Here is a 24,712-nt window from a genome sequence, read left to right as displayed (position 1 = left end):
TTCCGCGGGAGCGCTATGCGGGCGGCTGAGCCTGACAAGGTGTGTTGAAGCCACCGCCAAGAGCACATGCCCTGCCTTTCCCCTGGCCACCCTGCCAGCATTCCTCAATAGCCACGTCACCCCCACGATACGTGCAGGAGTAGCAAGCAAAGGCACAGCCAATGCGTGGGCTGCGATACCCCCTGCCTGTTGACCCCTCCCTCCCTCCCCTCCCCGCCTGAGAGCAGGTGGCCAGGGACACACGTCCCTGCAATCAGGGCACCTGGATCAGGAAGCCTGCGAGGAGGGGGCAGCCCGGTGAGAGCCCCAGTGCTGAAGGGCAGCCCCCTTCACTGACTGGGCATGTCACGGGCTCACAGTCACCGCCCAGCTCTGCCAGGAGTGCCCTGCCACTCCATGCTGTCCAGGTAGCTGAACCCTCGCTGTGGGGAGGGGGTGTGCCCCGGCTACGGCATCTGCAGCTTTACAGTGCCCTCCTGTGCCAGCGTCGTGCAGCCTGCTGGACAGGGCTGGTCTCCCTCAATTGGCCACAGACATGTGGGTGCATGGAGGACCCACTCGATGGCCCTGCCCTCCAGCTGGTGCAGAGGATCTCCATATGCAGACGAGGAGGGGGTCCTGGTGGTAACCGCTCCCGGTCATGCCCTGCTGAGGAGAAGCCCTCTGGGAGCCCATTCTGGTGGTTGTTGTGGCTGCCCATATTCACCCACAGCTGCTGACCGGCTTCCCCGTGCTGGCGGCAAGAGGACCACTCACCACGACCAAAAGGACCCTCCAGTGATGGTGGGCAGGGAGACGGGGACTCGGAGGCTCAGCCAGCTTGGGCAACCCTTGGGCTACCTGGGCTGGTCCAATTGGGATTGTTAACCTGTAAGTACCACAAGAGAGCTGGCGCATGCGTGCACCACCACATGTGTGCTCCCACCTTCCCAGATCAGTATTCCAGGTGGAAGCACTCATGCAGAGGGGCGATACTCCCCCTCCACCTATTTCTTTTCTTTGAACTCCCTGGGTTAACAGTCCCAGTCACCCCCAGGAGTGTGGAGCCCCTTCTGCAGGTGTGAATGTGTGGAGCATGGACTGCCCTGCCCTCTCCCATGGGTGGTCTTCGCCCCCCTGGCCACCACAGCCATCTGTCTGGTGCCTCAGACCCCAGCAATGCTGAGGGGGGCTGACCACCACCCCTCCACACGTGGGTGAGACCCCAGCCGAGGGAGTCTGAACAGAGCCCCAACAGACAGCTGAGCTTCAGCCTTTCAAACACTCTCTCTACAAACACTGGCAAGTTGTTTATATTCATCCTTGCTTAGACAGCCCTCCTAAATCTTAAATGGGGCTTTTCCCATTTTCAGATCTTGGGTGTCTGTGTGTGTGCCTGTGCAGTGGCAGGGAGTCCCCAGGGAGCTCTCGGGGCCAAGTGAATTTGCACTCCTGCTCTTCTTGGCAGAGCCGAATTTACTCTTCTAGGGTTCCTGTTTGTTTTGAGCTGTTTCTGGTTACTCGGTACAAGTGCTGAGTTGCGATGCCAACCCTGAGCGTCTTGCTTTTCCTTTGGGTGGTGGCGGGGGATTAGTCAAATGCCAGCAAATCCCTTGCAGGGGTGCGCACATTTGGACAATGGAAAGCGGCCTCTCTTGCCTCCTCCTCCAGGCCTGGCATTAAGAGTTTACCTAGCCCTGTTTGCAAGACAAGTCCCTGGAATGTACTGATTTCTGGTTTCTAAGCAAGTACAGCCCTTTGTATTATGAAGCATTAAGGATTAGTTGCTTCACCAGCATTCGCAGAGCCTGAAAGAGAAGCGGGGAGGAGACAGCCTGGCGTTTGAGTCAAAGGGGAATCTTTTATCTGGGCTCTCTTCCGGGCAGCTGGCATGGAGTTCAGCGTGGTGACAGTGGCCCTTCTGGCCATTTGCCTTTCCTGCCTGCTGCTGTTTCGGAAGGGGAAAGGACAGGGCACAGGGGGCCGCTTGCCCCCCGGACCGCGCCCGCTCCCCATCGTGGGCAACCTGTTCCAGCTGGATCCTAAGAACATGGTCAAGTCCCTCTTGGCGGTAAGGCTGGCCTTCGTGTGAAATGGCCTTGCGGCCGTACTTCTGGAGGAAAGAGCGTCACGGCCATGGGAGGGACAAAGCACAGACTTGGGGTTGGAATGTGATTGTTTGGCAGGGATCGGGTGATGGAACATGTTGTGGGAAGGTGCTCAGCAAAGCCATTCTGAGAAGGGCTAGACAGAATTTGATCCTCTGGGTTTTGTTTCTTGTACTACTGCAAGATTCCTGGTAGAGGGTTTTTCTTTGCATCAGTTTGTACAGTGTGGTTAGAGAAGGGTAAGACAAAATTTGTTTCCTTGTGTCTTTCCAGCTGAGAGAAAGATATGGCTCTGTTTACACCATCTATCTGGGTCCCCAGCCTTTCGTGGCGCTGTGTGGCTACCAGGCTGTGAAGGAGGCCCTGGTGGACCAAGGCGAGGAATTCAGCGGGCGCGGTGATTTGCCAGTGGTATTCCGTTTCACTCAAGGGGATGGTGAGCATCTTGACTTGCTCTCTGGAAAAGAAGGGCTGCCCACCCATGAGGGCTTCTCAGGTAGTCTGAGGATCAGATTTGCACACAAAGAGGCCGAAACTTGCCTGGAAACTACGCCCTTGAGTTGAATAAATCTATTACTGTGAATTCTCTAGTTACTATTTCCTCTGCACCCCTCTAGGTATCGCTTTTTCTAATGGAGAAAAATGGAAAGTGTTGCGACGTTTTGCTATACAAATATTGCGTGATTTTGGGATGGGTCGGCGCAGCATTGAGGAGAGGATCCAAGAGGAGGCCCAGTGCGTGGTGGAAGAGCTTGCAAAAACCAAAGGTGTGTGTGTGTGTTTGGGGTGTGGAGAGCTGTGGAGCAGCAAGTTTGGGGCACGAAAAATATCTTTGGCTCTTACTGACAAGTTTTTAGCTCCTGCGTATAGCTGCTTTCAGATTGGAGCAAAGTGCGTCCCGTATTCCCCCACAGCCCCTGACCGGCTTCCCCATGTGGGGGTAAGAGGGCCACTTGTTGCGACCAAAAGTTGTGAATTTCCTGCATTGTACAGGGGGTTGGACTAGATCACCCTAGATGTCCCTTCCAACCCTATGATTCTATGATCAGCTTGGGAAGCTGGGCTCCAGGTTCCCCTGACTTCAGTGGCCACGTAAGCGGAGACGGGGGAAGGGGCATTTTCTGTGCTGATGCCCCTCTCGTGGAATGCTCACCCAACACGTTTGCCTGGCACCACTGCTAATTTTTTTTTGATGTCAAGTAAAATCTGTTGCCTTCTCCAAGGAATCTAAGGGCAGATTTTCTTCACTGCAACCCTTTCATATTTTATAGTTGTTCCTTTTTTGTTTATAATATATATTATTTCATTTTGAAATGAATTTTATTGCTTTATTTTGAGATTGCAAGCCAGTTTGAAGAAGAGTTTTAAAAATGTGGCATGTAAATTTTGAAAATACAGAGATGCTTCAATAGATAGATAACCTGGCAAATTCTCAAAATGTCCATGGTCTTTAAATTTGGCTCCAACATGAACCTCTAATGAGGGATATTCCACTCTGAGGAATTCGTCAAAAACTACCTTTTGTTCTAACAAGAGCCATCCGTCACTTTTATCTGTCAAATTGTTTCCTCCAGAGCTCAGGGGTTTTCCCCTCCCTGCAAGCACCTTTAATAAAGCTTTGTAAAATTTGATAAATCAATCAGTGCTTTAATAGTCAGACAATTAGCTTCTTGAAGGGCTTCACAGCCATAGCAACATTTTATTTGCTCACATTCTGGCTAGCCAAATTCCCCCCTCCTTTGATCCCTGACTCAACCTGTGCCTTTTGGCGCTTCCCCCAGCGGAGCCCTTCGACCCCACTTTCCTCATCAGCCGCGCAGTCTCCAACGTCATCTGTTCCATCGTCTTCGGGGATCGGTTTGACTACGAGGACAAGAAATTCCTCACTCTGGTTGGTCTGATGAATGACAACTTCCAGCGCCTCAGCTCCTGGTGGGCGCAGGTGAGTGACAGTGGCTGTCTTAGACAACTTGAAAAGGCATTCGACTAGTTTGTGGAGAGGTCCATTGGCGGCTAAATGTTCAGAAGCCATGTACCCTCGAATACCCGTTGCTGGGATGTAACGATGAGCTTCTGTGCCCTGCTTCCTGGTCTTCAGGGGGCCGACTATTTGGCCTCTGTGGGGAAACAGGAAGAAGCACTCGGTGGATCCTGTGTCCCATCCAGACCCTTGACGTTGCTTCTTCATCTCTGCAGGTGTACAACCTCTTCCCACATGTCATATCTTACCTGCCTGGACCCCACAACAGAATTTTTGAGAATTTTGAGAAGTTGCGCCTCTTTGTCTTGGAGATGGTCAAGTTGCACCAAGAGACCCTGGACCCCAACTTCCCTCGCGATTTCATTGACTGTTTCCTTCTCAAAATGCAGCAGGTGAAATTTCAGAAGTGGAGAGGGGATCGGGTTATGTTCAAGGGCCTAATCTGGCTGTTTGGTTCCTAAATCCTGACTGAGGTGGGCAGGGAAAGGGAAGGGTTGGAAGGCCTGGTTGTGACCACCAGCCCATCTTCTTGACAGCCTGGCAACTCTTCTTTCCTTCCTTCCTTTCTACAATTTTATGTCATTTGTATAGCCAGCCCCACGGCAAATATACTTACTAGAAAATGGAAAACATTGCCATCTAAAGAAAAATACCATGTATGCCAAGAACAATGGAGACTTGGTCGTCATGTGTTGTTGGCTTGCCTGGAAAATCATCTTCCTGCCCCTGGGTTGAGGCCCAGTCCTGTCTTTGGTGTAGTGGTTAAAGAGCACGGAACTCTAATCTGGAGAGCCAGGTTTGATTCCCCCTTCCTCCGCTTGAAGCCAGCTGGATGATCTTGGGTCAGTCACAGCTCTCTGGAGCTCTCTCAGCCCCACCCACTTCACAGGGTGCTTGGTATGGGAATAACAACACACTTTGTAAACCACTCTGAGTGGGCATTAAGTTGTCCTGAAAGACGGTATATAAATCGAATGTTGTCATTATCGTCGTCGTCATCATCATCATTATGTAAGCCCAGCATCTGGGACCAGCACTGAAATATCTGCCTTCCAAACAAAACCTTCATGGCGATAAAAGCGGGATGTGATCCCATGAGTTCTCTCTGGTATAACTAACCCACTCTAGACAAAGGGATGGTCAGGGTTTCCTCAGGGGACACATTGGAGAGAACTCAAAAGGCCATTAAGAGTTATCTGGAGTCAGATAGATCGAGATAGGTCGTTGGGTTAGTCTGTCTGTAGCAATAGAAAAGAGCAAGAATCCAGTCACAGACTAATAAAATTTGTGGCAGGGTAGGAGCTTTTGTGAGTCACAGCTCACTTCTTCAGATACAGCTGGAATGAGATGTCTAGAATTCTAGCTTGATCTGAAGAACAGAGCTGTGACTCACGGAAGCTCCTACCCTGCCACAAATTTTATTAGTCTTGGAGGTGCGACTGGACTCTTGCTCTTTTCTACTGGATTCAGATGGCACTCGCGGCCATCTCAGCTTGTTCCTGGCTGCTGTGGAGCACCCTCCTTCTCTAGTGCGGGTAAATGAATTTCTGTCTCTTCTTTCCTGGCAGGAGAAGGAGGACCCCCTCACATACTTCCACACAAACACTCTTGTGATGACCACCCACAACCTTTTCTTTGGGGGCACTGAGACAACCAGCACCACCCTTCGCTATGGGATCCTCATCCTCTTGAAGTACCCTGAAAAGCAGGGTGAGATGGGAGGGTTATTCCCTTGAGCACTTTGCTGCGTTGGGACCGGCAATCCCTCTAGCGCACTGTTTCCTCCCTTGCCGCCCCCCCCCCCCCCACAATTTGCCAAGGACCCATGCAGAGAAAGGTCTTTCCCAGCCAGTGATTCTGGGGGGCTGAACCTATGGCTTCTTGTGTGCAAAGCATGTGCCTTCCTGCTGAATTCTGCCCCCTCCACAAATAAGTTCCATTTCCATCGTATCTTCTGTGTATGTGCACAGCCAAAGTCTATGAAGAGATCAATCAAGCCGTTGGCCCGCATCGTAGCCCCTCGATTGAGGATCGGGCACAGATGCCTTACACCGAGGCCTTGATCCACGAGATCCAGCGGTTCATTGATATCTTCCCTATGGGGATCCCCCATGCTGTGACGAGTGATACTCACTTCCGTGGCTACGTGCTCCCTAAGGTATCCTATTGCCTTCCACGTGATTTAATTTTACACCAGAGACAACTTTTCTTTCGACCTCTCCAAGGAAAGGGTGCTGCTGTCTTAGAGCGTCCTCCCTTGGGGCTGTTGGTGGTGGCATTCCCCTTCCATTTTGCCTGATCACAGCATTCTGACCACCCCTGTAACGTATTGGAGATACAGTTTCAGAGCGTTCAGAGGCCCAGATCATATGTTCACTTGCAGGAAGGGGGCTTACGGGTGGCTGGGGTGACTGTATGCAGTTTGCATGGAGCGGCTCCGGTGCTTTGGTGGCAACTCCAATAAAACCAATGCCGTCATCTGATTTCAACCACAGCATGTATTTGGCTGTCAAAAGGAAGAGAAACAAACAGGGGGTGTGGGGGTGTGGCAAAGGCTCTTCTAATCTCCATGTGAACAGAATTGTGTCTGAGCAGGACCCGTGACTAAGAGAGCCTAGCACGTGGTTTGTGAGGGTACCAGAAGAACTGTCCACATGTCCTGGCCTCATCCGCTTCCTTCCTTCCTTCCCTCCTCTCCCACCAGGGCACGAACATCATGCCATTTTTTCACAGTGTCCATAATGATGTCACTAAGTTCAAAGACCCTGGAAGGTTTGACCCCACCAACTTCCTGGATGAGAACGGGGGCTTCTGCCGGCACGAAGCTTTCATGCCCTTCTCGACTGGTGAGTTGTCTGCTGGAAGGCGCCAAGAGAGAGCGGAAGGATGGCGGGAAGGAGGAAGAAGAAATCTCAGGGGCAGCTGGATCACAAGAGCGGGGAGTGATGGAGGGCCAAGAAGTGGCATTCTTCACCAGAGTCTGTGAAAGCCAGTGTGGTGTAGTGGGAGACCCAGGTTCGAATCCCCACCCCACTGGGTGACCTTGGGCCAGTCACACATTCTCCGCCTCTCCTCCTTCAAAGGGGGGCTGTTGTGAGGATACAATGGAAGAGCGGAGAACGACGCTGTAAACGGCACTGGGTGCCCCGTGGGGAGGAAAGTAGGGTGTAAATAAAAGCCACCATCTTGACAGTGTGGGGGATTTCAGGGAGCACCCAGAATCCCCGCACAGCCAACTCTCCGGCCACGGTTGTTCTTGCCTTCAGCCTCCCTGGCGAGGCTCCCTTATTACCTGGCTTCCGGTGGGAGAACTCTTGGCCAAGTCCGGAAGCATCCCTTTAGGGAATCACTTTTTGCCTTCCAATCTCTCCCCCCAGGGAAGCGGGTGTGTCTTGGAGAGGCGCTGGCTCGCATGGAGATCTTCCTCTTCCTCACCACCCTCGTGCAGCGCTTCACCCTCCAGCCCGTGGTTCCACCAGAGGAAATCGACACCTCACCACTGATAAGCGGCTTAGGGAATGTCCCTCGCCCATACAAATTCCGGGCCATCCCCCGTTGAAATGCAGCCGCGTTCTCTGTGCCACTTTCTTTCGATGGCCTCTTTCTCATGCTTTCTGCTGGGTGTTCCTCTTTCTACCATCTTCTAATGCAGAGACCATTCAAGCCACATGGAGGCTGGGAGAAGGCAGTGTTACTGAAGGTGGTGCCAGCAGGACCAGCCAACAGAAAGGGGTGCCACTCTCGCCAGTCATAGCCTCTGTCTTCTGGGGTCCAGAGTCCAGCTTTCTCTATTGCTTTCTCTATTGCTAGGCACAAAGAAGGGATTATGCGGAGAAAGGCTGTGCCCTTGTCTTGGTACTTCCTGCTCTCTTGCATGTGTGAAACGTAATATCCACCTCCTGCAGTGCTGCTGAAAGCAAACACACCTTTGCCAGGTAACCCGCATTAGCTGCTCATTCAATCGGACCCATTCCCCCCCAGCAGACAGGGCCTCCCAGAAGTCAGGTAAATGCAGCCCCCCTCCCTCCCTCCCTGGATGGTAAAACCGCACACTTCTCTTACCTGAGGCAGGTAGAGTTCCTCCTCTATATTTAATATGGTTAAAGGGAATCCAGTTTTGATAGTTTACCAATTCTCTTGGGCTGCAAAAGGTGATCACTTAAGGGGCTTTGAAAAGTTGTGCGTGCTAGGAGCAGGGTCAGAAATTCTCTTCAAGTTTTCTATGTGAATCGGCTCCAAAATGTATACAAGAAAACTGCAAGGTAAACCAATAAATCATAGAAAGCGCTTTTGCTTTGGTCTGATCATTTGTTCATCTAGATGATGTTGAGCAGATGTGATGTTGGGAAACTCAAGGAAGAGAATTCAAAGTAGAAATGCTGGTATAAAAGCAGGGGCAGGAGAGTGTGAGGGTAGCTGGGAAGGAAGGAGATGGGAGGGGGCTCTGGGCCAGAGCACATGCCCTGCCGGGCTGAAGGCCTTCGGTCCCGTGTAGCTTGGAGAAGCACTGCCAATCAGAACGGCCGTTGCAGTGGGCTCTGCCTCCACACCTGCTGCCTCCAAATGCTGTAGGGAAATACCTGAGCAAAGGGGGTGGCTGCCTCAGGCTTGCGGTGGGCCACAGGTGAGAGAGAGCAGGTGCTTTGCAGGGGATGAGGCGTCTCCTCCTTCTGCTCCCAGGCTTTTTACAAACTTTCTGCCCCTGCATTCCAGGGAAGCCCAGAAAGCACCGACATTTGGGGGCTTTTCCTAAGGCCTGTGCAACCACCCCTTTCCACGGGGCTTTTGGTTTGTCTGTCTGTCTGTCTGTTGCAGAAGGCAGGTTTTAAACTGCAAGCACACTTGCCTTCTCTGTCAGGTGATCAGTTTGCTGGGGGGGTTTTGGGAAGCTTTGCCATTTGTATGTTTATGTGGTGTAAATTGTGCTGTTTGGCCCTTGCATTTCGAATCTGCCTCAAGACAGGCAGAACAGAAATATTTTTAACTAACTGAATAAGTGAACAAATCCACAAATTATGCACTGCCATACCTTGGGGGCAGGAAACCACCTGTGCTGGCTTTGGGCACGTGACCCTCCCGCCTGGAGCCCTCGGCAGCCATGGCCTGTCCTGCCTGAAGGAGCCGGATGTATGTATGTATTTATGTATTTACATAATGTATAGTCCGCCTTTCTCACTGAGACTCAAGGTAGTTTACACAGTGAGAGTCAGTACAGTTGATTTCAAAGACATTTCAATAAACAATGTAAACAGGATATCTAAATACAAATCTGCAGATTTAAAACCATCAGAAATCCAGTACACAGCTGGGAAAATGCTGAAACGGAGCATAAGCAATTCTAAGACCGACAACGTAGGAACTAGCTAGTAGGATCATGCTTACAGCAGCAGACAGTACTTAGTAGCACACATAGGGCCTGCCAGGTCCCTTTAGTCCCCTGGTGGGGGACTGGGAAGAACCCGGCCAGCACTCACCCTTTCTGGTGATCGGCGTGCGCGCACTCCTGGCATGCATGATGATGTCACTTCTGGGAAGTGACATCATCATGCAGGTCAAAGGGTGGCCTGGCGTGGGCTCCCACGCTTGCTGAAGGGCTGAATCCCCCCCCTGGGCCTGTTTCGGCCCAAAATGGGTCTGTTGCAGGGTGTAGGGGTGCACCATGGTGGGATGCGGGGGTGTGCCACACTGCCTGGGGGTGTGCTGCGTTGCCTGGGGGTGTACCGCACTGCCTGGGGGTGCACCGCACCACCTGGGAGCATGCTGTGCCCCTCCCCCCGCTGGCCAGATAAGTAGGGTTGGGGGGAGGAGGTGGGAACAGGGGATCCCCCGCTCCGGATTGGCAGCCCTAAGCACACAGGAAAGTCTGTGGCCCCTCTCTCTTTACTGCTACATCTCGTTGAGAGCATTTCCATACATCACAGCCCTCCTACTGGAGTAAAAAGCCCTTTTGAATCATTCGGTTTTGCTTTGTTTGTGGCAAGCCAGGCGAGTGGGGGCTTTCCGGATCTCTTCAGGCCGGCTGTTCCATAGGCCGGGAGCCGCCACAGGTGTTGGTCTTGCCCGTCTGCGAGGTGGCACCTGCAGAAGGCTTGTTCAGGTGACTTTGGTGTTGCCATAATTCCAAGTGCTGATTGTGCCCCTCCCCCCTCCAGCTCTGCAGCATTCTTGGCTGGAACCAGCCTTGCCCCAGAGAAGTATGAGATGATGCAAGCTGAAGCGTGATCTTTGTAAACACTTTCTCCTAAGGAGGTGGGCGGTGCCCCTTCTGGCCCAGGCTGTGGGTGCCAGCGGCTTCTTCTGCAGGAACAGTGGCAGCTGCCCGTCAGGGCGGTCCCAGGGTGTGGCTGGCTTAACAGCTTTGCACTCGTTAGACAGGAGCAAATGCCTGCAGAGGCAGCAGGGCCCCAGGGGCAGGAATTAGAGATGGGCACGATATGAACTAAAAAAAGCCACGAACAGCCCAATCTGCTGTTTGCGAACAAGCTGTGAGGCCCTGTTCTAAACGAACTCTAAACGAACAGGTGGTCCTTGCAAGCCTCGTTCGTTGCTGTTCGTCAAGGCATCTGGCACCTGCAATCAATTCCCTTGGCAACCGGAGGCAGGGACTACCTGAACTCTGTCTGAACTCCTGCGGTTGCCCTTGAAACCCCAATCTAAGCCCAATTTAGCTTGATAGGCAGGTCTTCCTTTCAAGTGTGGAGCTCCAAATTTGTTACAAGGAAGCAAAGAGCAGGGGGGAGGGGGGCTCCCAGCTCTGGTTTTGCAGACAGTGGAGAGGGAGAGACATTTGTTGTTGGCATTTTGAGAGACAGGGAGAGTGCATTGGAGCTTGAATTTTCTTTGTGTGTGATGGGATAGGGATCTACCTCTTCAAGTTCCAGGGCTGCTGCCAGGCTCTGGGCCAAGCTATTATTTATTACTGGTACCTTTTCTGCTGCCTGCTCAGGTAGGGTTTCTGGGAGTGGTGTGGTAGGGATCTTGATGGCTGGAGGAGGGCCTGCTGGCCCCCACGAACAACGAACAACGAACATGTTCATGAACAGGTCATGTTCGTCAATGTTCGTTGTTCATGGATGGCAACGAACAACGAACACCATGTTCGTTTTTTTCTGTTCGTGCCCATGTCTAGGCAGGATTAACCCCAGATGCTTCAGGGGAGGCTGATTCCCCAGGCCCTTCATGGCTGGCCTTGAGACCCACGTTTGGCAAAGGCAGTGGCTCAGTTGCCCCTTCACGACTTACACTGGGAGGTAGGCAAGGGACCCTGGCTTTTAATACCGTGCGATGCAATGCTTACAGAGGAGTAGAATAGGAGTGGGGAGAGACCCTGTCCAAACCCTCACTCAGCCAGCAGGCTCCCCTTGGGCGAGTCTTCTGCCCTCAGGTTAACCTACCCTGCAGGGCTGTTGGGAACATGAAAGGGAAGCGGGGAGCCTTGAAGCCACCCAAAGCTGAAGGGGGAGGAACAAAAGTGATGGAGCCACAAGCTGAGGCCTCGCGCCGGGAGAGGGAGGCGCCGCTCTGGTGGTTCTGCTGGTGGCGCTGGGAGCCCCTTGCTGCGTGCCTGGGGGAGGGGCCAGGCACCCAGTGCGCCCCAGGCGGCCGGAGAGGAGCCTTGCAGCCTCGCCCTATGCAGCCAAGCCATGGAGCACCCCCTGGGCAGCCAAAGGCCTCCGTGGACAAGGGTGGGCCTGGCAGGGACGCTCCACCCAGGCACGGGCACTGCAGGCCACACTGGCTCTGGGCGAGCTCCCTGGAACACAGTACATGCTGCTCAGAAAATTCATAAAGTGTCCATATTTTTTTTCCTTTTACCGAATCCTCCAAACCAACTGGTTAATGAGTTCCCACAACCCTCAGAGGTAGGTATTGTTGAAGTGTTAAATCCAATATATAACGGTGTTCTTTTCTTTTACAGGTGCTTGCTCCAAAGGAGGCTAACAGTGTCTCGAGTTGTAATCAGGTGTAGGAAATGCCTTTATGCAACCCAATGCCTTGTGCGCCCAATGAGTTTGCTAGTGTATTTGAACCCGTTTCGATTTGCTTCCTCAAGGGGCGGAAACGTTGTATAAAAGGCTGTTCATTGTAAAAGAACAAATATGCAACCACATACTACCTTCACGTATTAAACAATCAAATTACCCACTGATAACCAGTTTAAAGATTCACTCACTGTTTCACCAACATTTCCGGTACAGAACCATGTTGGTTGAAAGCGATGCACAGTCACCGTGCCCGATTACAACTCGGGACACTGTTAGCCTCCTTTGGAGCAAGCACCTGTAAAAGAAAAGAACACCGTTATATATTGGATTTAACACTTCAACAATACCTACCTCTGAGGGTTGTGGGAACTCATTAACCAGTTGGTTTGGAGGAGTCTGTTAAAGGAAACAAACATATGGACACATTATGAATTTTCTGACCAGCATGTATTGTGTCTAAAGGACTGTATATTTATTTTCATGTGCTATTCTATATTTATTATATTGTGAATATACAAATAGATAGCTTAGGCTTCATGGCACTTTGAGAACTTTTGCACTTTCATTATATGCATTTATTGAATGACTTCATGTGTTGCATTTATTGCATTTATCCCTCCACGAGATCTTCTCCGGCTGCTACTTTTGTCTGTGGACTGGGGTGGCCTCTGTCTGGGTGTGCTGGGTGAGCTCCCGGTGGGCCCCTGGTTCTGAGCGCTTCCCAGTGGGCCCCCGAGGCTCTCCCTGGCAACCCTTGCCTGCACCCTCCCAACCTCCCCCACCCAGCCCAGAGCCACGCGGTGCTCGTGTCGAGTCTCTTGGGGGGGGGCTGGGAGGTTCCAGAAGAGCTGCCTTTCCAAGCCGGGGGCTTGCAGGGCGGACAGGACTCAAGCCCATGGTGCCTTTCCCAGCTGTGCCTCTGTCCCAATGCAGCCGCAGCCCTGCAGCAGGGGGTGGGGGGCAACAGATATTAGACTGGGTGTGTTAAGGGGGCAGAGAAGGGAGGGAGACATCAGGGAGGGGGAGCAAAGGGTACTTCCACACAACCCTTGGCTGGAATTGCTGGTCGGGATGAGGCCAGGGCCGCAGGAGAAGCAGGGGGGCTTGGGAGGGGGCAGGGGAGCAGGAGAGGGCGGCTGTGGGGGGCCTCGGTCCTTAGCGCTTTTGAGGGGTGCCGCAAAACATGCTCCCCTCCTCTGCCCAGGGGCAGTCAACGCAGCAGGCAAAACCTCGGTGGAGAAGCTGCCCCCCTCCCCTGTCGTGCTGGTATCGAACCTGCAGGAATGCGCAGAACTGGAGCCCCCCCCCCACCCGCCACCTGTCCCGTCCGCCTGCTCTCCTGGCTCTAGCGGGGCAGGAGGCAGAACTGATAGGGGCGGGGGATGCTGCCCAGGCCGGTGGACTCCGGGCTGATGTCGATGTCCTGAGGCGCCACTAGCGGCTTTAGCCTGAAGTTCTGCAGGATGGTGGTGAGGAAGAGGAAGAGCTCCATGAGCGCCAGGCCTTCTCCCAGGCAGACCCGCTTCCCTGCAAAGAGGCAGAAGGGTGTCTCTGGGCTGCGCGCTGGACTGTTCTCCGGCTGGGTCGCCCCAGAGCGCTTGTTGGCCCTGTGTGGTGGGCCGAGGCACTACAGGCTCCTGGCTTGCCTCGGACACCAGCAGGGCAGAAGGCTGGCACCCCCCCCCCCAGGTTTCCCTGGGCTTGGCTCTGGCCAAAGAAGGGCGGGCCCAGGGGGCAAAGGGGCACCGTGCCTGGACGGCCCTGAGTTCAGGGGGGCTGGCCTGTCCACGTGCCCCAAGCCTGCTCCCACACCCACGGCAGTGGCCCCTGCTCTGCTCCTGTTACCTGCCGAGAAGGCCATGAAAGCGTCCTTCTTCTTGAAGCGCCCGTTCTCATCCAGGAAGTGGGTCGGGTCGAAGGCGTTCGGGTTCTTGAACTGTGTGGGGTCGAACTGAGAGGTGCACAGCAAAGGAATGATGTTCAGGCCCTGCAATTGGAGCGAGGTTGTCAGGACACGCCCGTCCCAAAGGCCCCCCTCTCTCGCCTCGGGCCCACCAGTGCCCACCCCCCCGAGAAACCCACAAGGGAGACGGGCACATTGGCAAAGGCGCTGCCTCCCGCAGAGACCCCATTTTAATCTCTGGCCCTCCTTTCTTGGCCGCGGAAGCCTGAGGGGAGGGAAAGGGCCTCTTTTCTGCTGTGGGATGGTGGTTAAGTGGCTGGGCTGCAAATCAGCACTCTGCTGGTTCAACTTCCACTCATGCCATGGGCTCAGCAGGCGGCCTTGGTCAAGCCACTCCTCTCAGCTCCTACGGCGGGGATAATAACATTGACTTTGTTCACCACTCTGAACGGGGCACTAATCTGTCTAGAAGGGTTTTCTCGAAGTCCAGTTGTTGCTGTTCTGTGGCTGCCCTCCTTCTGCATTTGGTGCCAGGCAGCGTTGAATTGATTGGCAGGTGATTTATTTTCTCTCCTCGTGCTCATGGCTGGTCGCTGCCTACTAGTGGAGTATTGCCGTGATGCTGTTATCCTTGCAAAACTTATTTTATAATTGATGGCTTTTTAATAGGCTGAGTTATGGGTGACAATATTGTATTTGACATGCTTTTACCTTACTGTGGGGTAAAACTCTCGTTCTGGATCCTGTTTTTAAAATTAGGGCTCAGCCCTGCAACTGAAAGAACAACTTCACAAGCATGGGCAGAGTGCTGCTCCCTAGCTTCCCGGGGCAGGCCTGGGCCTTGACGTGCCACGTGTTTGACGTGTCATATGAGACCCAGTCTGGTGTTGTGGTTAAGAGCGCGGGACTCTAATCTGGAGAGCCGGGTTTGATTCCCCCCTCCTTCACTTGAAGCCAGCGAGGTGACCTTGGGCTAATCACAGCTCTCTCAGCCCCGCCCACCTCACAGGGTATGTTTGTTGTGGAGATAATAATAACACACTTTGTAAACCGCTCTGAGTGAGCGTTAAGTTGTCCTGAAGGGCAATGTATAAATCAAATGTTGTTGTTGTTGTTGTTGAAAACAGCCCCCCCCCCCCAAATCTATGTGGGGAGGTGGGGCTGTGTTCTGGGTGCTGGCTTAGGGAATCCCGCAGGGCCTGAACCTTGCTATCATGAAACCATGAATTCACCTTGGGCAGCGTGTATCCGCGGAATTCGATGTCCTGCGTGACCGTGTGGGGCACCCCCATGGGGACAATGTCTGCAAAGCGCTGGATCTCATGGACGACGGCGTCCGTATAGGGCATCTTGCTCCGGTCCTCCATGCAAGGGCTGCGGTTCACCCCGATGACCTGGTCTATTTCCTTGTGGAGTTTTTCTGCAGCAGAGAGGAGAGGCTGGCAAGGGCTGGCCGGGGATGCAGGGCGCCAGGGCAGAGGAAAGCGAGGCAAGAGGGGCAAGTGCAAAATGGAACTGCTAGCAGAGCCTGCCTCCCCCCTCCTGGGGGCTGGGTGAGAGCAGAGCTCTGAAAGGGGGAAACCTGTTGAAGCACTGTCTGTCTTCTCTGTCTGTCTGACTTGTCTGTCTGTCTGTCTAAAAAGCAAAAAGATTCTTAGGCTGGTTGATCAGAAGTATGAAATCACATAATAAATTTAAAAGCATACACTCGGTCCTCTGCTTCCTCCCAACAGCACGCGACCCGTACAAACCCCTGGCTCTGCACGTGTCTGGCCTGCCTGCCCCGCCGCTCCCTTTCCCCATCCGGGCCCTCAGCTGCTTTGGAGTGGGCAGACGGCAGAAGGAACGGCCCTGTCCGCCCATCAGACCCCTTCCCCTTACCTTCCACCTCTGGATGCCTCAGGAGGATGCGGAGGCCGTATTTCAGGGTGGAGCTGACCGTCTCTGTTCCCGCAAAGAAGAGGTTCACTGTGGTCTTGGACATGGTGACTTCGTTGAAGTAGGACTTGGGGTTGTTCTTTTCCTGCAAAGGGGGTGAGAAGCGATCTCTGCTCAGGTGTCCACGTGGCCTCCTTAGGGAGCTAATCTTGCTCACAGTTTCAGGCGGGTGGCTGTGTTGGTCTGCAGTCAAAGAGCAAGATCGGGGTCCGATGCCACCCTAAAGAGCAACAGGTCCTGTTGTCTGAGTCTTTATCATGTTGCCATTTCAGAGGTGGAAAGTGAGCCTGAGAAGTTTGTAAGATGAGATTTGAACTCAGTACTCCCCACACTAAGCCCCAATAATGCGGTCACTGGAATCCTGGGGGCCCACCCCCAGTGAGGCTCTATTTGAATGACGACAGAAGCTTGTGAAGAGGGGCCGAGGCCCCCCCCTACCCTGGGATGCTGCAAGGCATCCTGGGACCACTTCTTTTGCATCCCAAACGGGCTTCTTGGCTGCCCCTCAAATATTGCTCTGCCAGGAGCACTGTGCACGCAACCGCCAAGGGCTACACAGGCAGATGTGTGCCATGCTCTACCCTGGGTTTATACCCATTCGACTGCCACGACTTCTGCCTAAGAATCCAGGGAAGCAGAGTTTGGTAGGATGCCGAGAAACCCCTCCTTCCCTTGGTTCCCTGGGAAGAGCCGAAGCCGAAGGGATGGGCAGTCGCTGTCGGGGTGCTGTGGGAGGCCACCTGCTGCATTTTGATGAGGAAGCAGTCGATGAAGTCCCGCGGGTTGTTGGCGTCCAGCGTTCGCCTGTTCATCTCCAGCCGCTCACCCACAAAAGCCGCCAGCTTCAGGTAGTTTTTGTAAATCTGGCGATGAGGCCCTGGAATGTGCTTCATGATCTCTGGGAAGGTGAAGAGGAGCTGGAGCAGAGGGGAGAGAAGGCAGCGAGTTGTTTTATTTATTTATTTATTTATATTTCAATTTATATACCGCCCATCCCCAAGGGCTCTGGGCGGTGAACAGTTAAAATCAATAAAAACAAGAACTAAAATCAATATACAAACAATAAAACAAATTAACAAAGTGCAGTGGTGGGGAGAACCCTCCCCCACCCCAAAGGTGGGAGGCTGACATGGCACCGCCCCCTTCAATCACCGAACGTCTGGCGGAACAGCTGTGTCTTACAGGCCCGGCGGAACAATAATATGTCCCGCTGGGCCTGGGTTTCCATTGACAGAGTGTTCCACCAGGCTGGGGCCAGGACTGAAAAGGCCCTGACCCTGGTTGAAGTGAGGTGGGCTTCCTTAGGGCCGGGGACCACAAGTAAATATTTATTCGCTGATCGGAGCGATCTCCGGGGAACGTACAGGGAGAGGCGGTCCCGAAGATATGCCGGTCCCAACCCGCTCAGGGCTTTAAAGGTAAGAACCAACACTTTGAACCTGATTCGGAATTCAACCGGAAGCCAGTGCAGCTGGCACAGGACAGGTGTGATGTGTGACTGGTAAGGTATACCAGTCAGGACCCGTGCCGCCACATTCTGGACCAGTTGTAGGTTCCAGATCAGGCCCAAGGGTAGCCCAGCGTAGAGTGAGTTACAGTAATCTAGCCTGGAGGTGACCGTTGCATGGGTCACTGTAGCCAGGTCCTGGGGCGTCAGGTAGGGGGCAAGTTGCCTGATCTGACGAAGATGGAAAAATGCAGACTTGGCAACCGCCGTGACCTGGGCCTCCATCGATAGGGAGGCATCCAGGAGCACACCCAGACTCTTTACCACTGGCAAAGTTGCCAGTGGTGTCCCATCCCGGGCAGGGAGCTGGATCCCAACATCTGGCAGCCCCCATCCCAGCTGCAGGACCTCCGTCTTCACTGGGTTCAATTTCAGCCTGCTCTGTTTCAACCATGCCGTCACAGCCTCCAGAGCTCTGGCCAGATTGTCTGGGGCCGTGTCTGGCCAGCCGGCCATCAACAGAAAAAGTTGGGTGTCATCCGCGTATTGATGACAACCCAGCCCAAACCTCCGCACCAACTGGGCGAGGGGGCGCATATAGATGTTAAATAACATTGGGGAGAGTATCGCCCCTTGGGGAACCCCGCACACCAAAGGGTGACGGGCCGATAGATCTCCCCCGAGCGCCACCCTCTGTCCCCGACCCTGGAGAAAGGAGACCAGCCACCGTAAGGCTGTCCCCCTAATCCCCACGTCGGCAAGGCGGCTGGCCAACAAATCATAGTCAACCGTGTCAAACGCTGCTGTGAGATCAAGTAACGCAAGCAGCGCTGACCCGCCTCGATCCAGATGCCTTATGGGCCCCCACCCCGCCTGAGTGGCTGTGTGCAACCAAGGCTGAGTCCGAAGGCAGCGAGGAGAGCTCTGTGGGTCTGAGCAGGCAGGCTGGCCTGGCCTTCTTGCTGGCACAGTGGCCGGCTAAATGGCCCTGGAAGGCACAGCCCTCCTCTGGTGTTTATCCACAGCAGCTGGAATGCAGAGATACACTGCTCTCAAACATGGAGGCTCCAGCTTGTTATTGTGGCAGGTCACACGTGCCTTGAGATCTTGTGCCCTGCGAAGTCCAGTTTGCACATTTCTGCAGAACGTCCAAAAGAACAAGAAGGGAAGAAGGGGCAGAGATTGCACCCCCACCTTTTATTTATTTATATTTATTAGTTCGATTAACAAACCGCCCATCCTCGGGGGCTCTGGGTGGTGAACAACAGTTAAAATCAATAAAAACAATATTTCTAAAATCAACATGCAATAAGCAATAATAAAATAAATTAACCAAGTACATTAAAGTGCAATGGTGGGGAGAACCCCACCCCCACCTTAAAGGTGCAGTTCTTTTAGGGAGACATCCCAGAAGCTGGGGGCCCTGAGCCCCCCCCCGCCCCCCAGCCTTGGACTCACTTGCCCCCAGGTGGAGCTCATGAGCTTCCAGTTGCTGTTGATGAGGTCAAGCAACGCGAGGAATTTCTGGTCTGTGTATTCAAAGCGGCTTCCGAAAACCAGGGTGCAGATGATGTTGGAGCCAGCGCAGCTCAGGAAGAAGGTGGGGTCAAAGGGCTCGCCTGGGAACACAGCGGGAGGCAGCAGGGAAGTTCGGGAGGGCTGTCGGAGCCCACGGAGGTGCCTTCATCCCAGCCCACGCGCTAGGCTGGCAGCGGTATTTTGTCACCTTACGCAAGCAATGGGTACCACCTACCCACCAGGCCATGCTGTCCTGGGCCTGATCCAAACCAAGCCCTGCAGCAATTTTGCAAGAGCTTCATTTGGTGACCGCTCAAACCTAGAAAGAACTGCAAGGCCCCTCCCACGCGGCTGATGGCGGGGGACCAGCGCAGCCCCTGTGAGGCCCCTCCCTGTGCTGCCCCCAGTGGGCGCCTGGGAGCCTGGCTGCAGTACCAGCCCTGGCCCTGGGCATGGCACAGTTCTTCCTGCTGAGTTCATGCTTTTGAATGCCAGTCTGTTGGCGTGGCCACCTCATTTTCCGGCCGGGCTTTTGTGTCCAACAGCAACCTCAAATTTGGCAAGTGATATTTTTCTGTGCCTGTTTAAATTCCTTGCATCTGTCTGCCCAAAAGAGGCAGCGGCCCAAACCAGGAGGGCAGTTCTGTCGTCCCCCTGGGCAGGAGCGCTCGGTCCATCAGGAAACCCCAGCCCGGAGAAGGAAAGTGGTGTGGAGGGAAGTGGGGGGCATAAATCCCCCCTCCAGCCCCCAGACCAACCTTGGGTTTTGCGGAACTCCTCTGTCAGAAACTGGGCCTCTTCTTTGATCCGCTCCTCGATGGACCGCTTCCCCATCCCAAAGTTCTTGAAAGTGGTGATGGCGAACCGCCGCAACTGCCGCCAGCACTCCCCTGTGCCGTACACAATCCCTGAGGAAAGAGCAAGGTGAGGCGAAAGATCAGCCGCGGCCAACGACCCAAGTCCTGGCAAGAAGGCCCACCCAGAAAGGGGCCTGGGAGGCGGAGGGCCCAGCGAGGGAAAGGCTCTCTCCAGGGGGCTGCGAGGCATGCACTAGGGCGCCACCGCAACCCCAAGCATGCAGCCCAAACGACCACGTTCTGTGCAACTCAGGAAGTGATGAACACCCCCCCCCCCAAATATGGAGACTTGGCAGTCAAACTGCTGCTGGGCCGTGGAGAGACTCTGGCAGGTCTGCTGCGGCATCTCCTTCCCCATCCCTCACTGCGGGTTCCTGCCTCCACCTGCTCCTCTGAGCTGCAGTTAAGCTCCAGGGACACATGGAAGTGATACACTGCAGAGTTCCCTTGAACATGCACAGAGTGCCCTTCCCTCACAGCTGACTGAGCATCCACAAACACCTGTCAGAGACGGCCAGCTTAGGTCTCAAATAACTTCACTGCATGAGTCCAAAGATGCATGAGTTAAAGCTTTTAAATGACATAAATAAAATAAACCTAAGACTTCAGTACAGACTTTCTTGACAGGAATACCTTTCCCCTCCCCCTGTTAAGCATTACATTCTTCAGGCACTCCCCGCTCTACTCTACTCTCCCCCTTTTTTTTGCCAGGTTCCCATCTATGCAGAGAAAGAAAGTGCAGTGAGAGAAGGTAGAACTGTTATGATTACAAATCCTTGGCCATGCTGACAACTGCCTTCCTCCTTAGCGTTTCACAGCTTCTCGAGCTGCATCTCCAGTGCTCCCAAAGGTCCTCACAGCCCTCCCAAAGAAGCCCAAAGAAGATCAGGCTTGCAGCACTCCAGCGAACCCCAAACCTCCAGAGAATGGCAGGGGCCATGATGACCCTGACAACACCCTGACACGACTGGGGCCGAGGGCGAGGGGTTTTAGGCCACTGGGCGTATCTCCCCCCAGAAGCCTTGGAGGCACGTGCCTGCTCTCCCAGCCCCTGGCCCAGGCCTCACCATTGCCTTTGCTCCACATTTGGACAGCAGGGAAGTCGCCACGGCCACTGAACTCTTCTGCCTTGTCAATCAAAGCCTCCTTTAGCACCTGGTACCCAGAGAGGACCACGCACGGCCGGGAGCCCAGGTGGAACGTGTACATGGGGCCATATGTCTTGCTGAGCTGGAAAGAAGGAAAGGGGCGGTAGTGGAGCCTGAAGCGGGACAGGGGGGCGTATAATAATGATTGTGCTTAATTACTGCTCTTCTAGACAGATAAGAGCCCGCTCAGAGCAGGGGAACAAAGTCAGTGTTGTTACTATCCCTACAATACAGCCGGGGAGCTGGGCTGGGAGGCCCCCTGCTCAGCTCATGGCGGGAGTGGGAATCGAACCAGCAGAGCACTGCTTCACATCTCAGCCACTGTGTGTGTGTGTGTGTGTTGGGGGGTGCTTAGCTTAAAATGGTCCTGAAAACCTAAAATGTAATAGGTAATAGAACATACCCCAGCTCAGGGCTGCCTCCAGATTTACATTTTGTTGTATTTATTCTCATTTTTTACATAATATCTCTGCAGCCCCGTGGCGCAGAATGGTAAGCGGCAGTCCTGCAGCCCAAGCTCTGCCCACGACCTGAGTTCGATCCTGGCGGAAGCCGGGTTCAGACAGCCGGCTCAAGGTTGACTCAGCCCTCCATCCTTCCGAGGTCGGTAAAATGAGTTCCCAGTTTCCTGGGGGTAAAAGTGTAGATGACTGGGGAAGGCAACGGCAAACCACCCTGTAACATAAAAGTCTGCCAAGAAAGCGTCTCGTGATGTCACTTCCCCCCCCCCCCCCGCAAGGGGCCAGTGACGGTGCTCGCGCAGGGGACTGCCTTGACCCTCCGCAGGCTCCCCTCTGACTCAAGGCAGATTACAATGAATAAAAAGCAATCCTGAGCCTTATAAAATAATGAAAGCAATACTGACAGTAACAAGGAGAGCAATAAACACTTCGGTATTAACTGGCAGCAGTGACCTGGCGAGGGCCTCAGGTGAAGCCCCCGGAGCAGCCCCCCAGGTGGTGTGTCCGAATGGCATTTCAAGACAGGGCCCAGGATGCAGCCAGGCCGCCCCCTCCGAGAAGGGAGTCCCAGCAATGCCTGCCGCGCGCCCCCCACCTTCACCCCTTTAGAAGGTGGGCAGGAGCAGGAAGAGGCGAAGGACCTCGGCCCCCAGGGGAGACTCTCCCCTGGGCATTTTGTTCTCAAACAACATGAAACCGAATGAAAGCATTCAACAAGTCACGCTCGGGCGCTTAGAACGGGTCCCCCCACCCACAAGCAAACCATGCACAGCTCTGATCCGTCCATCAGTCAACAGTCCCTGTTAATATTTAGATTTTGGAGATCAATGCTGCCGCCTCAACGTTGCTGCTGTCGGTGTGGCCGGACCAGCCCTTCAAGCAATGATCCTGGAAAGACACTGACCCCTACTGGCAATGGCCTGCAACGCACCTCCTTGCCCGTTCTGGGGCTCAGCAGGCGACAAAAATAAAGTTCCACAAAAGACATTAACATTTATGGAGCTGCTATTCCTAGAGAGTCTCCACTCCTCCTGACTTCCTCTTTCAGGCTGACGGCCCTGATCCCCGTCCCCAGATCTGTCCTCCTGGCCTTTTCCACCCCACTGGGCTTGAACCTGGGGACCTGAGCCCATCATCCCTGCGCAGCAGGGGAGGGGCCCCTTTGACAGACAGTCCTCCCTCCAACTCATTGTGTGTGCGCCTGAAATGGCACAGAATGAAAATCGGAGACAGAGAGAGACCGAAGGAAGGAAAGGGACAGAGGTCAAGCCAGCTCCCTAATGCCAGGTGAGCTGCGTTGTCCTGTAGTTAGGCGTGGGATTCTGCATGTGCTCAGAGTCACTCTCCTCTATAACTCTCCTTCCCCCCATTTTCAAGTTGACCACTAATCTTAAGAAGAGCTTCTGGGAGCAAGACTGGTGCAAAGATACTGCGTTGCCTCCAGGCCCGATCCACCCTCCTCTTATGCCCAAAGTAATGCATGCGCCCTCCAGCGCCCAACGGGCCAGAGCGTTTCCTCACTTCTCTCAGGGACTTGATCAGCTCTTTCACATCCACCTGGAGCATGTTGCCGACGAAGGGGAGTGGGGGGGGCCCTGGCGGAAGGCCACGGAACTTCTTCTTCGATGAGAAGATGAAGAAGAGGAGGCAGGAGACGGTCAGGGCCAGCAGAATGGTGAAGGACCCAGTGAAATCCACTCTGGGGGAGAAATCCATCTCCTCGCAGTGGCTGGTGATCTTCTCTTGTGTTGAACAGACAGAGAAAGAGAGCCTGATCTACGGAGAGGGAGTCAATTAGGTGAGGGAAATACTGGCAGTAGCATGCCTCTTGGCAAACAAAGGGTTCAACTACCTCAGGTGCAACAGTTTGCAATGACCCATGAGGTACGCGGGGCTTAAACAAGACCGTTCCTGTAACTGGAGGCGGAATCGTTCTGCCCCACATTTCATGCAGGTCGCCTCAGGGCAACTTGTTTTCTGTTCTGTAAAGCACCAGTGGCGACGTATGCATTGAGCCATTGTTCTGATGAAGCCCTCAAGTACAATTTTGCATCTTGTATTGGCATTAACTGGCTACAACAGGTAAAGCAAGACAGCAGGGGGGAAAGTCCAAAAATGTGGTGGACACCTCCACTGCTACAATAGCTGGACCCATGGACGTAGCAGCCAAGACTGAGCGCGTATGGGGTGGAGCGCAGGGTGTGTGTGTGTCATGCTGTGAAAAGGTTGCATTCTGCCAAATGTGCCCTCCTTTTGGCAATAGTTCAGGATGGAGACGTGTGCTCTTTGCTCCCAGTCTGATTTGGTCTTCTGGTATTTTCCCACATAGCCCAACTTACGGGGCACCCTCATGTCCTCACACTAGCCACGAGATCCCTGGTGGCCTCCATTGTGGAGCCAAAAAGAAGAACAACCTTTTTTCATTTTAAAAAATGGCACCAAAGCAGCTGCCAAACAGAGTGAAACTGAACACAACGGTTCAGAAATGGGGACGTTTGAGAGGGTCTTTTGGTGGACATTTGGGACACTTCTGGACTTCCCTTTTTGCATCCAACATTTTTGCTCTCTAATGTAATGCTGAAAAAAAATGGAGAGTGGAAAAGGTAAGCAAATATCATAAACTATGAGCTAGCCCTGGAAATAAAGGGTGTCTGGAAACTCACGTCAATTCACATAGAACCTCTCTTCTTGTCACCTGCAGGGTTCACCTGTCTGAGCCCCCATTCCTGTTCAAGCACAGCGCACGAAGCTGCCCTTCTCCAGATGTGCTGTCTGACCAGAGACATTCTTCAGCAATGATTGGCATCACCCCAAAAAGAGGCTTTGTGGTATCTGGTTCTCTCACCTGCACAAGCACGGGGGCTTCTGAGGCCCAAACGGCAATTGCTCTCCCTAACCCCTGCTGTCATAATTGACAATCATGTGCTGTTGGTCTCATGGGATTGTGGCCAAGAGCAGGCGTGAGACACATTTGATGCTGTGCCTGAAAATTCAGTTTGTATGAGAGGGATGGGGAAGGGGGGGGAAGCAGTGGAGACTACGAATGATCTGCCCCCAGTGGATCCAGTGGCAGGTGGCTGAAGGGAAGGTGGGAAGCCAAGCACAAGTTGGGAGGGTGAGGGGCAGCTGTTGTAGGGGTCCGGGTAGAATGCAAACAGAAGTGTGATTCTGGGGCCATCGGAAGCATCCCAAGCAGGCCTCGGGGTTGGCTGTGAGGGGAGGAAGGGGAGGCTGCGCAGAGGAGTGCTTTTCAGGCAGGAGGCTTTCCACAAAGAAGAACTAGAGCACGTTAGGGCGCCTTTGGGAAGGAACGGGACCCCAAGCCCCCTTCCCTCGTGCCCTGGGGGTTCCAGAAAGCCCACGGCCCTCCCAGCCAGGCCTTTGGAC

The 24,712-nt window shown here is 53.8% G+C and overlaps 3 protein-coding genes across 5 annotated transcripts in view; 2 read left to right on the top strand and 1 right to left on the bottom strand.

Annotated features, from left to right (window-relative positions):
• The first annotated feature begins 1,632 nt into the window (after positions 1 to 1,632).
• Positions 1,633 to 11,254, top strand: LOC129343138 (cytochrome P450 2F3-like). 2 transcript variants are annotated; one of them, XM_054999173.1, is made up of 9 exons: positions 1,633 to 2,050; positions 2,361 to 2,523; positions 2,705 to 2,854; positions 3,869 to 4,029; positions 4,284 to 4,460; positions 5,637 to 5,778; positions 6,039 to 6,226; positions 6,773 to 6,914; positions 7,446 to 11,254. In XM_054999173.1, the coding sequence occupies exons 1-9, from the start codon at positions 1,871 to 1,873 to the stop codon at positions 7,625 to 7,627; spliced, it is 1,485 nt and encodes a 494-aa protein (XP_054855148.1). In that variant the 5' UTR covers positions 1,633 to 1,870; the 3' UTR covers positions 7,628 to 11,254. The 2 variants fall into 2 exon arrangements, with proteins under 2 accessions (XP_054855148.1, XP_054855149.1); XM_054999174.1 differs by lacking the exon at positions 1,633 to 2,050 and adding an exon at positions 2,261 to 2,278.
• Positions 11,255 to 12,592: 1,338 nt separating this feature from the next.
• LOC129343136 (cytochrome P450 2F3-like) lies at positions 12,593 to 23,126 on the bottom strand. Of its 2 annotated transcripts, none has more exons than XM_054999171.1 (9): positions 22,847 to 23,126; positions 20,784 to 20,946; positions 19,618 to 19,767; positions 18,800 to 18,960; positions 16,635 to 16,811; positions 15,838 to 15,979; positions 15,189 to 15,376; positions 13,899 to 14,004; positions 12,593 to 13,580 (listed from the first exon to the last, which is right to left on the bottom strand). In XM_054999171.1, exons 1-9 carry the CDS (start codon positions 23,039 to 23,041, stop codon positions 13,399 to 13,401), a joined length of 1,464 nt encoding a protein of 487 aa, XP_054855146.1. In that variant the 5' UTR covers positions 23,042 to 23,126; the 3' UTR covers positions 12,593 to 13,398. The 2 variants fall into 2 exon arrangements, with proteins under 2 accessions (XP_054855146.1, XP_054855145.1); XM_054999170.1 differs by having other exon boundaries at positions 13,899 to 14,040; positions 22,847 to 23,125.
• The window catches only part of LOC129343141 (cytochrome P450 2G1-like), a 23,435-nt gene continuing 20,564 nt past the window's right edge, over positions 21,842 to 24,712 (top strand). Inside the window, exon 1 of the mRNA XM_054999178.1 lies at positions 21,842 to 22,612. The gene's annotated coding sequence lies outside the window, so the exon portion shown is untranslated. The remainder of the gene's footprint in view (positions 22,613 to 24,712) is intronic.

This window comes from Eublepharis macularius, chromosome 15 (genome assembly GCF_028583425.1).
Source record: "Eublepharis macularius isolate TG4126 chromosome 15, MPM_Emac_v1.0, whole genome shotgun sequence".
NCBI classification, from domain to species: domain Eukaryota; kingdom Metazoa; phylum Chordata; class Lepidosauria; order Squamata; family Eublepharidae; genus Eublepharis; species Eublepharis macularius.
This window is presented reverse-complemented; position numbering and strand designations above follow the sequence as displayed.

Excerpts from the sequence above, each read along its gene's own strand:
- LOC129343138 (XM_054999173.1), top strand. The coding sequence starts at position 1,871 with ATGGAGTTCAGCGTGGTGACAGTGGCCCTTCTGGCCATTTGCCTTTCC. Across the intron at positions 2,524-2,704 it reads CCGTTTCACTCAAGGGGATG|GTATCGCTTTTTCTAATGGA; the intron begins GTGAGCATCTTG and ends GCACCCCTCTAG. Across the intron at positions 5,779-6,038 it reads GAAGTACCCTGAAAAGCAGG|CCAAAGTCTATGAAGAGATC; the intron begins GTGAGATGGGAG and ends GTATGTGCACAG.
- LOC129343136 (XM_054999170.1), bottom strand. The coding sequence starts at position 23,041 with ATGGATTTCTCCCCCAGAGTGGATTTCACTGGGTCCTTCACCATTCTG. Across the intron at positions 18,961-19,617 it reads GGAGTTCCGCAAAACCCAAG|GCGAGCCCTTTGACCCCACC; the intron begins GTTGGTCTGGGG and ends CTGTGTTCCCAG. Across the intron at positions 15,980-16,634 it reads TCCTCATCAAAATGCAGCAG|GAAAAGAACAACCCCAAGTC; the intron begins GTGGCCTCCCAC and ends CCCCCTTTGCAG.